This window comes from Prosopis cineraria, unplaced genomic scaffold, assembly GCF_029017545.1.
Source record: "Prosopis cineraria cultivar Desert tree isolate PC_DT_omini unplaced genomic scaffold, ASM2901754v1 PC2, whole genome shotgun sequence".
In the NCBI taxonomy this organism is placed as follows: Eukaryota; Viridiplantae; Streptophyta; class Magnoliopsida; order Fabales; family Fabaceae; genus Prosopis; species Prosopis cineraria.
In genome coordinates, this window is record NW_026555333.1 from 16,228,851 (window position 1) to 16,240,490 (window position 11,640).

The 11,640-nt window shown below is 31.5% G+C and overlaps 1 protein-coding gene across 2 annotated transcripts; it reads right to left on the reverse strand.

Moving 5' to 3' along the window:
* Positions 1–1,706: 1,706 nt before the first annotated feature.
* LOC129303772 (UTP--glucose-1-phosphate uridylyltransferase-like) lies at positions 1,707–8,250 on the reverse strand. Of its 2 annotated transcripts, XM_054943291.1 has the most exons (22): positions 7,992–8,249; positions 7,784–7,831; positions 7,602–7,693; positions 7,412–7,502; positions 6,806–6,866; positions 6,645–6,722; positions 6,509–6,559; positions 6,320–6,393; positions 6,057–6,129; positions 5,884–5,941; positions 5,719–5,765; positions 5,561–5,626; positions 5,192–5,224; positions 4,092–4,144; positions 3,948–4,023; positions 3,748–3,804; positions 3,579–3,662; positions 3,395–3,493; positions 3,216–3,320; position 2,936; positions 2,038–2,108; positions 1,707–1,946 (listed from the first exon to the last, which is right to left on the reverse strand). In XM_054943291.1, the coding sequence occupies exons 1-22, from the start codon at positions 8,072–8,074 to the stop codon at positions 1,920–1,922; spliced, it is 1,428 nt and encodes a 475-aa protein (XP_054799266.1). In that variant the 5' UTR covers positions 8,075–8,249; the 3' UTR covers positions 1,707–1,919. The 2 variants fall into 2 exon arrangements, with proteins under 2 accessions (XP_054799266.1, XP_054799265.1); XM_054943290.1 differs by lacking the exons at positions 1,707–1,946; positions 2,038–2,108; position 2,936 and having other exon boundaries at positions 2,955–3,320; positions 7,992–8,250.
* Positions 8,251–11,640: the final 3,390 nt, after the last annotated feature.

Consider the following 11,640-nt stretch of genomic DNA (forward strand, 5'->3'; position numbering starts at 1 on the left):
CTTTATCTTTTTTTTTTAATTAAAAATAGCTGTCCTAAATTTGTTTCTTCCATTTATATAAACTCAAGACATTATATTTTATAATATATTCAATTAAAATATTTTAAATCATTTAAATAAAATTTTATATAATATTTTTTAATTAATTTTATTTTTATAATAAAATGTATATTTAATTTTTTATTTTTTCTCTCTTTATTATCATTAAAAAAATTAATTTATATGTAAATTTATTTAAATATCATGTTTTAATTAATAAATCATAAATAATGTGATACACCTGATTATATTTTTATATAACTTACCAAGGCATGTTGGTTATATTAATTAATATGTTACTAAAAATATTAATATTCATGATCTTCATATAAAATAAAATTCATATCTAATTATAGTATTTACAAACTACTATCACTAATACAGTGAAATGTTGCAAACTGGCAATCTATGTTATCATTAATATCAATGTAAGTATAAAATCTTGGTGATTCACATTATTTACTAAGATTTTTAAAAGTCACCCTAAGCCTTTTGTTTGTTAAAAAAAAAAAGAGATAGAATGGATTAAAACATGAGAACAAAAATGAATTAAATTATTTAATTCTCATGATAAACATAAAAAAAAAATTAATACCACGTACTTCAATGTGAGAAACACTACACCCACCACAGGTTCTAAAAATCATGAATTCCAACTATATGAAATTACCTATTCTTATAAATATAATTAACTTATCACTTATTCACATCTTGATTATTATATTTTTTTATCTTTAATTTTTTTAATCTATTACATTTCAATTTTTAATCTAGAAAGTAAACGGGTCCTTAGTTTGGATGTGCCCTTTGGAATAATGTTAATCTTCAAAGATTGCTGGGGGCTTATAATGAATTGACACTGCACATTGTTTGTTGGAGAAAAGTAAATGTCTTAAATTCAAATTTACAAACTTCAATTTGAATTTAGGATTTATGTTTTGCAGGAGGATAAATCCATCATTTACATATTAGGTTGCTATTGCAAAATGAACACCTGGAAACACCTTTTCTCCTTAACCAAATAACAACATTAATATTATTTTAAGCAAAAGGTCAACCATTATTAAAATAATTAAAATAAATAAGTAAATAAATCAAAATCATTGTATATATTGTTAAATTTCTTCAAATTTAATTTCAATTAGATTAAATAAAACTATAATTTTTAGTTGAAATTAAGATAAAGCATCTATAATACTACTTCCCAATATTTTTTCAATGAAAATTCAATGGTGAAAGCATATAAAAAAGACCCTGACAATCCTATGCATATCGCCAATATAAATATAAATTATTTAACATTCGCATTATTTAACAACAATGACCGTTAGTGATTCATTCCTTAAAACTTCATGTAACAGTACACAAAAAATTATATATTAATAGTAATTACTAATTAATGAGAGAAAATGTTGCCAACCTAAAGAATTGTAATTATTAATTATTTACAAATAAGGACAAATGAAAATTTAAGTTGTTAATGGAGCATAGTAACATAAGGCGATTGATGTAACTGATCTCATTTAATGAGAAAAAATGATATATTCGTGGTGTTAAATATTATGCTAATTAAATGGGGTAATGCATAAATACAACTTTTTTTCATATCAAAATCATTTTATCGTCAATATATAAAGTAAAATTGAAGCTGCATTATTCATAAATCATGAACAATGTAACCCATTTTAAACTCTCTCGTGAGCTTAGTATAACAAAACCAATGAGCAAAGCCAAGTATTTAAATATCCGCGACCCAAAAAAAAAAAAGTGGCTCTTATTTTCTTTTTCTATCACACTCAGGAGTCAAGAAAATACAACATTACGAGGCCATAACATTGTCCATTTGATATGATCCGTTCATCTTTGATATAAAAGATTTTTCAAAGGTCCTCAGAGCCATTAATTTCCTGCACGTGATAAGTTATCTTTTAGAGGTGCTAAAAATGACAAGCTTATGGAAACATGTAACAAGCAAGCTCCGCATGATTAAAGGAATACCTTGTTTTCAATTTTGGCTCCATCAGGTAATTCCAGCTTCACGCCAGCTTTTGCAACAATACTACTTTTGCCTTCAACCACCAACCGAACAAAAAGCATCAGAAAGCAAATAGAAAACAAATTCAAGAAAAGAAAGATGCAAAATCTCATGAAAATATGAGATAGCATCTCGGTAATCAGAATAATAATCCGCATGATCACCCTAGTCAATCCACTTGGTTGGTGAGATTCCCTATGAATTTGTTTGTAGCCCCTAAATATAATGATATGCTAAAGTTTCTTGCTTTTATTATTAAAAAAGTGAATGCAAATTACAAGGAGAAACTATAACTAGCATTTCTCACACCAAAAACTAACAAAAGTCATATCAAACCCACTTCCTTGATGCCAGTGCTTGTCTCCAGAACCTCAAACACAGCTTAGGGACAAGCTTTTTTTTTTTTTTTTCACTCTATGGAATCAGTGGGAGGCTAATTCTTTTTATCTTTATGACAAAAGGGGAGGAAAAATTATACACCTTGAGGAGCAATTACAGGAGGTTCCTATTTCCTTGGTCACCAATGCTATGGACCAGGTAGGCGAAAAATCTTAGGAAGGATTTGGAATTTTGACATGATTACAAGGAAATGCTATGTGGCATAAAAAAAATTGTCAAATCTGGCAGGTGGATGAAAATGGACATAGTAATTACTTTCATGGTCTAGTTAACAAAAAGAAAAAGGAAAAAAACACAAGAAGAACCACTGTCCCTCCGATAAAACAAATGAAGGTACTTGGGTTAATGATGATGGGTTCGTATGATCATTTTTCACATTTACTTGCTCCAGTACAGGTTAATGACTATAATAGTATTTGTCAGACCTTAGCAGTTAGCACACGTTACCATTCACATAGCCACCCTCATGTACCAATTGGGTTTTGTTGAGAAGCAATTAAAACTGAAATTGAAAGTGGAATGCAAATAGTGCCACGGGTTTGAACAGAATCAGGCATGACATAAATTTTTTGACCTCCCGCACAATCTTATTTGTTATCTTTTTGGCAGTGTAATTTTTACCTTTCAATAAATAAATAGAAAAGAGTCCTAAACTGTAATCATTGGAATTATCGTCAAAAATGTTCTGCGCTGCCTTATAAAAGAGAGATTCAAAGATTAATAATAGGATTAAATTCCATACCTTGAGGGTAATACCAGCTCCAAACCATACATCACCGGCCACTTTAAGACTGTCAAGCTCGGCAATGCCAGGAATTGACTTGAAACGACTCAAGAAGTCGCTAACCTATTAAGGATGGTGGGTAAATCAGTGTTATTATCACCATATGATGCAAAATAATCAATAATGTAAGTCTCTACCTTTTTAAATTCTGGCCCCAATTCAATAGCAGGGTTTGCAGGATTTGATCTTGCTGGGTTACGGATGACAGAGCCGTCTTGCAAAGTGTAAAGGTCCGACTGCAAAACAAGGGAACTGGTTATGCCTGACAATACATCAAACCCATATCCAAATTTTATGCTACGTATCAGAAAAGTTTATAACCTGGACTAGAAGCAAATCAGAAGTTGCCTTCACTGGAAGGAACCGGGATCGAGGCACATTGATCCCTATAGCATTGTCAAAGAACTGGTAAAAAGAGATGAAGATAAGAGACAAGAAGATAACCTTCATCATCAAGAACATTTTAACATGTCAAAAAAACATTGAGTACCCTTATTGCTGCACCAGCTGCAGTTTCCAGCTGAAGAACTTTTACTCCATCAACCTCCTAAAATCCTCACAACTTTGTCAGCAATTTTCCAACAGAGTTCCAAGAGTCTAGCATGCAATCCAAGATACAGCACAGCCTCCCAACCCCAAAACAGAATAGAAAGAAAAGAAATGCAACTATTGTAGAAGAACAATCCTCACCTTTGGGTTAGGAATAATTTCCATCTTGAGAGCATTAGCTTCAACAAGCCTTTTAATTGCATTTAAGTTCACCCACCTGCAGAACACCTCGTTAGTTGGGACCTATAACCAACAACACTTTGGGTAATAGCCAGTAAAACTTACAAATTATTTGTGTTGAAAATTTTGAACTTCTCTATCGACTTGAATTCATTCACCTGTGCAAAAGCCAGCAAAATGACTCAATGGCATAATCATACTCTACATCTCAACATCAAGGTCTGTCTTTTATTTACAGACGTGTTCTAGCTACTATAATTTTTGTCAAATATTGATATTTTCAGGCTTATACGAAGCATCAACTAGGACAAGGCAATTTAGATAGAAAGAAGAAAATGGGAAAATAGAAAAGCTTCTCCATTTGTTCATCTTATTCTCCTAATATGAAACTTTATGATAATAGCTGGTGAGGTCTGACAACTAAACAAAGAATTGCAAAATCTCTTTTTCTAATAAAGATACGTTCACTTTCCAGATTTTCCACTCTCATTCCTATTGTAAAAATCATAATCTAGCAGTATAGGCTAAATTTTATATCATCAATGAGAAACCAGGCACGTTTTAATTAAAGGAATTTAACAGTTTGTATTGCCAATGTTTAGCAACTGCTTTTATAAGGAAATGTGGCTAGGGATTATGCTTAAGTTAGATGAGGAAATTCCTCTTGTATATGTAAAGGGTTTTGCTGGTAGATAAAATATTAGTTACAAAAAAACTAACATAGCATATAGGTCTAGCAAATAATCAATTCCTACAAGTTCCTTTTATGGTATGTAAAATTTTCAATAGTAAAAATTTGTCGATGAAGAAGTATTGTGTTTTTGATTAAAATGGTGAGGAATCATGCTTAATAATATTTTATTCTCTTATTTTGAATCATTATAGTGTAATCATGAATGTGATCTTTCCTCTCAAATATGCATTTGATTTTAAATGAAAACGTTTTATCAAAAAAGAAGGAAATATACAATGATGTAGGATAAGATGCCCTCCCTTCAAGTACTTATGGAATAAACCATAGCACCAGTTAAAGCTAAAGTAAATGACAGTGCAAAAGGATATAATTAATTAAATCAAGCCAGTGTAATTATCATGATCTTCATAAGTTTATCATAGTTCAATTAGAACTACTGGCTACACTTATAAAGGGGGTAGGCTACGTTAGAAAAGATCCAAGGGAGAACAAGAGAGATTGAGTAGCTTACATGATCATTTGGGACTTGTGCAATTTCCAGGAGCTGCATTAAACATTCAAACATAACCGTCACTTAATGCCAACATTCTTCTCAGGATTTTAATTGATCCTAACTTTCTCGTAGTTTCTTCCACGATACAGAAATCAAATAGAGGAGTAACAGACCAGTTGTCAAATTGTAGACGGCATATGTATATTTGGGTGATAATTGTATATGGCGTATAGTACATCAGAGTATAAGGTCATAGAAAGGTTAAGACAAATTTTGCTGAGTCAAGAATTGTGAACTAATGAAACAGAAAAAGACTGTAGAGTTTTTTTTTTTTTTTTGGACCAGCTAAGAATGTAGAGATATGAAATCTAAACAGCAGATTCATGCCTGAACCCTTCCTTCGTAAGAGATTAAAGTGCCACCCTTCACATCAGCCAATGTTTTGGGAGTCACCTGTACAATAACAAGCACAAAAAATGTAGAAATGACGAAGAGGCTAAATATTTAAAGCAAGTAGTTATGTGATAACAACCACTTTTTCTTACCTCCATACAGTACTCGTTCTTTTTCTGGACCAAATGACTCAAGATTTCTAAATTACCCAGTCAAAGATACTAATAGAAATGACAGAAACACTTTATGTGTAGATAACAAGTATAGCCACAGATAATAGCAAAATAAGGAATCAATGAAAACCTAATTGAGGATACTCAAGTCGACAATAGCACCCAAGTTGTCTGAATTGGCAATAAACACGTACTCCTTGCCCTATAACAGGAGGGGGCAAAGGAGGAAATGAAGGATCCATGAAACGGTAGTGACCATGATGACTATAAAATAGCTAAAGGCATAGTCCAATTATAAATAGGGTTCTGGTGCCTACCTGTGATAACAATGCATCAAGTTTTCCACTGTTCAATAATGACAGGAAGACATCCCCATGGCCAGGAGGGTACCTACGCACGATGGTGTTGCTCATAAGAAAACTAGGAAGTGAATTCCTTTCAGATGGATGTGTTAAATCACACATCTGTTCTTTGATTTATGGTACTTCAGAAAAGGCGAAACAGATAAACTTCTAGTAGCGCTGTAGTAGTTAAATTAAATGCAGTTTGCCGTGGAGGCAATATTCAAATGAAGTCATACCATCCATCCTTGCCAGTCTTCCCTTTCGATGGCAATGGCAAGTAGTCATCAACAACCAATCGAGGATATTGGCTCTGCATAAGTTTGAGAAACGCAGCAAAGAAATAAGAGCTCAAAGTCCAGAAACTCCAGAAGATACTACAATTGAGAGTTACCCCAAAAAAAAAAAAAGGAATTATTATTACGGACCTGGTTAAAAGTATGGATTTCGATATTTGAGCTTTTATATTTTCCAACAATCTACAAATAGGCAAATTGTTAGTTTACAAGTGAACTCGGCTTATAACTCTACCTCGTAAAGAGGATTAAGAATGAAATCATGTACCTTTAGCGTATCGTCATGAGTGTTGAAAGAGTTCATTAAAAGCAATGGAACGTTGCTTCCGTATTTGGAATTCAGATTCTACAACATCACCCGAGTTATCAGTTGAAAGTTGGCATAAGGGAAACACAGAAAACGTCGAGCACAGAAGGGGACAAGATAACCTCAATTTGTTTGACAATCAAATCAAGAAATGTCAATCCATCCCGAACTTCAATGACAGATCTGCAATACATTTATATGGAAGTTATGACTCATATACAGACCATCTCAAATGACAACTGGATAGAAACCATATCCTGCCAAACTAATATATCTTGCATGAAGAATTCTCCTTAAGTCCAAGATATTGATTGTATGTCCTATTGTCCAAAGTCTCTGTGATACATATGCTCATAAATACTTCAACAATTTTTTTTTTCCTGAAGCCCTGCAGAGTGCAGGCTGTATGCTTTCCTACAGGCTATAGGGCAGTGCAAATAACCAGGTTGTGAATTTAAAGCGTTTACGGCTGTGGTTTTCTTTCTCTTCATTTTTGATAAACAAGGAATCTAAAGAAATAAACACAATGCATGACAGAGTTGTATGCAACACTGGTCAAATATAGTGAGAGAGTAAGCACTATCAAAAATTTTAAAATCGGATAAGCCTGATCCAAAAAAAAAAAAGAAAAGAAAAAGACCAATAAACTGACACAACAAATAGTAACCTAAAACGTCCAGCTATCAAAAACATTCATAATGGAAAAAAAATATTATCAAACTTGATACTTTGGACCAGTACAGCCCATGGTTGTGCCCAGGCCTCCATTAAGCTTCAGCACCACAAGCTTGTCCAAGAGCTTCTTTATCTCTGAAGAATCTGCACAGATTACGGTACTCGTCCATGATAACACTGATCTACCGAAAATGTATTGAATTGAAAAGGAAAAAACAATACATGATGATTATTAGTTATTACCTTCAGGAGATGGTGCCAAACTGTCATAAGGCACCACCACTTCATCAGTAGGGGTCTCAATTTTACTCCATTCAACGTGCTGCGCTTCGCCACTGTAACGAATCTCATCATCAGAACTCACCTACAGGTAAAGATCAGCAAACTGAAAGCATAAAGATTGAGCTCCCTCATGAAAGATTCACCTGAGAGAGCGGGCTACAAGGTTGATGAATCCGTTCTTCTCATTCTCACTACAAACAATTTACATTCAAAATCCAGAATAGAAAATAAGATCCTGATCTGAGATCCAAGCGCTTCCATGCACAATAAGAAATCGATCAAATAGATTCATATCAAGAAAATAGAAAGAATGATCGGAAACTAATTCAAATCCTAAAATGTTATCGATACCTGATTTGGCTCAATTGAGCAACAGCAGATTTGAGGTTGGACAGTTTCTCGGTATCGGCTGGACTGAGAGTAGCAGCAGCCATTGCAATGGGAATGGAAACTTGCAGAGGAAAGAACGATACAATGCTCCTCTGCAGGACGATCGAGAATCTGAAAATGTGGCGAAGAAATAATGTGTACGAAGATTATTGCGAAATGTGAAGAGAGAGTGAGAGAGATCGTAGTGAAATAGGAAGTTGACGTTAGAACAGAAGGCCCGCGCGGTTTCGGACAGAAGATGCCGCCGAATTTAACGTTCCACCGGCATCGCGTCGACCCATCTGGGCTAACGGGGTTTCATAATTGGGCCTTTCAACGTATTCGATGGGCTTTCTGTTAAGTGTCAATGTCAGAAGCCTCATCAATAAAAATAAGAGAAAATATCATTTAAGAATTGTTGTGACAATTTAATATTAAATAAAATTAAAAGATTCTGAAATATCATTATAGGATCAGAAAATTGATTTAAAAATAATGTTAGATTAAAAAAACCATAATACATCTGCTTTTCTTTTTTAATTGACAATTAATTATTTATTAATTAACAAGTACTCCCTTTAATCCTATTTATAAGTCATTTTTATCAATCTCATTAATATCAATACAATAAAAATACAAGAAATAAAAGTAAATAAAATTTCAAATATAACCATCAAGTAAAAAATAAAAAATAAGTCAATCATATAATATTTTTTTGTCTTTCTCTCTCTTATTTTTTAAGAGTAATTTAAAAATTTTAATTTGAAACAAAACAATTCCATCAACAAATGAATTATAAAGTGAACCATATTATGTTTTAGAAAGTGACTTATATACTGGATCGAAGGAGTAAGTACTTGTTGACATTTAATAAAAAGTCATTCATTAATTTACAAGTTCAAAAATATGAAAGAACTTTATTGTGAAAAGAAAGAGTGTAAATTATATTTTAACAAATAATTATTCATTAATTAACAAGTACCTATTTATATTTATCAATAAGTCATACATTAATTAACAAGTTTAAAAATATAAAAGAGCTTTGTTGTAGGAAGGGACATGTGTAGATCATATTTCAATATGACAACAAGTAGTTATTTATCAATTAATAAGTACTCTCTTCAGTCCCAATTATAAGTCATTTCTATAATCTCATCAATATCAATACAATAAAAGTATAAGGAATAAAAATAAGTAAAATTTCAAACATAATCCTCAAGTAAAAAAATAAAAAGTAAGTCAATCATATAATATTATTTTTTTATCTTTCTCTCTCTTACTTTTTAAGGGTAATTTGGAAATTTTAATTTGAAACAAAACAATCCCATCAATAAATGAATTATAAAGTGGACCATATTATGTTTCTAGAAAGTGACTTATATACTGGATCGAAGGAGTAAGTACCTGTTCACATTTAATAAAAAGTCATTCATTAATTTACAAGTTCAAAAATATGAAAGAACTTTATTGTAAAAAAGAAAGAATGTAAATTATATTTTAACAAGTAATTATTCATTAATTAACAAGTACCTATTTACATTTAACAATAAGTCATAATTAATTGACAAGTTTAAGAATATAAAAGAGCTTTGTTGTAGGAAGGGACATGTGTATATCATATTTCAATATGACAACAAGCAATCATTTATTAATTAACAAGTACTAATTGTCATTTTAACAAGAAATCATTCACAAATTGATAAGTTTAAAAAAGAAAAAAGAGAAATAGGGGTATTATAGTCTTGTTCTATCTAAAATTATTTTTAAATCAATTCTGCAGTCCTGTTGTGGTATATTTAAATTCTTTTGATTCTTATTTAATATTAAATTGCCTCATGGTCCTTGAATGATATTTTTTAAAAAAATAATTCATACTACTAATGATATATTTAAAAAATAATTCTTAAAAAATCATATGAAATCACAAAATTACTTTGAAGTTTTATGTTCTTTCATGTTTATACCGAACGCTAACATGATTGTATGTGGGCTTAGTGTGTGATTGTGTGTGTGTTAATTATTGATACTTAGTTGCTAATCGAATAACTCCAGTAATAATTAGTTATCAATAATTTACCACTTCAATTTAGGAAATTAACAATTTAAGTAAACAATATAAAACTTTAGGCTATGTTTGTATAAGGAATCAAAACTTGAGAAATGAAATTGAAACTGAAATCACACATCAGTGTTTGGTATGTATGATTTGTGATTCCCATAGAATCTAGTTCAACAAAAATGACGAGAATTGGATTCTTTAGTGAACCTCAAGGAATCTCGCTGGTTTTCGAAGAATTGAAATGTGTGTCCATTATACTCTCATATTCCTCAGTTTTACCAAGTTCTTTATTCCTAGTTCTTGTTTCTCTACCTCTGTCAAAAACAAATCAATGGAGATAGTAATGTTAAAGGAACTTCGTCAGTGGATAGTGTGGCCATCATAGTGGACCACGCAGTCGTTCAAGACCTTGAGCGACCCATTTGACGATGTGTCTTGCCTGGAATTCCCCTTTTGGCTTGAAATTTTGCCCTGTAGTGGTCGATTGGAGGATTTTGGTGTGGAGGGGCATAGTGATGGGCTTCACTCTTCTTTCTTCAACTGTGCAGGGAGATATATTTTAACCCTAATTTATTTGGAGAATCTAGCATATATTGTTTATGTTGATTGAATTTGGAAATATTGCAAATATAAAATCTCGCAAATCTTGTGCGTGTTGATTAAATCTGAAATTCTTGCAAATATATCAAAACATAGGCATGCTGAACTGTAGGAAGTCGTGTGTAGTGGGAGGGAGTGTCGAAGTCATGAGTGGTGGGAGTGTTGGAGCTTCCTCCTTTCTTTCTTTCATTCTTTCTTTCTTGCAAAAGGCATTTTGGTATTTTTTTATTTGAAATACATATAATTATTAAAATTACATCAAAATTTTATCGTCATACCAAACAAACTTTTTTAACCTAATTCTATTTTATTTTCAATTTTAATTTTGATTTCAATTTTAATTTTCATTTTATCAAAAACTTTTTAATCATATCAAGCAAGGACAAAGTAATTTTGTGATTTTATGAAAATTTTTTCAAATAAATTTCTCGTATGGGACATGGAAGTGATTTTGCCTAAAGGAAATAGACATGCCATGTGCAGAATTTGATTAAGCTGTATTATTTAGGGAGAAGTATAAGTAGGAACCAATTAATGAAATTAGTTATCCATAAATTCCTATTTCTGTATTTCTAAAGACCTTGGTCTTTTGTTTAGAATTGAAGCATCAAATGATAGTCCTAAATTTTTCTCATGTGACTATTAAACTTTTGAATTGATGCTTGAAATTGAGTGCTAAATTTAGAAATGATACTTCAAAATTTTCTTTACGTGACTATTAATTTTTTTGGAGAAAGATATAGTATAAGTTGATAAATTGATGGAGTGCTAAACTTGGAGGTGCGACTCCTAAATTTTCCTAGTGTAACTGTTATATTTTAAAAGACAATTTTGGTTAGAATACATTTTTCTTTTTCCGTCGTTTATGTGAGTTTTGATAGGCTCAAATTCATTTAGAACCTTTAAGGCCTAATTAAGATAGCATTTTTAAAGGCACATATTAAGTAGGCATTTAAAAAAACTTCAAAACTA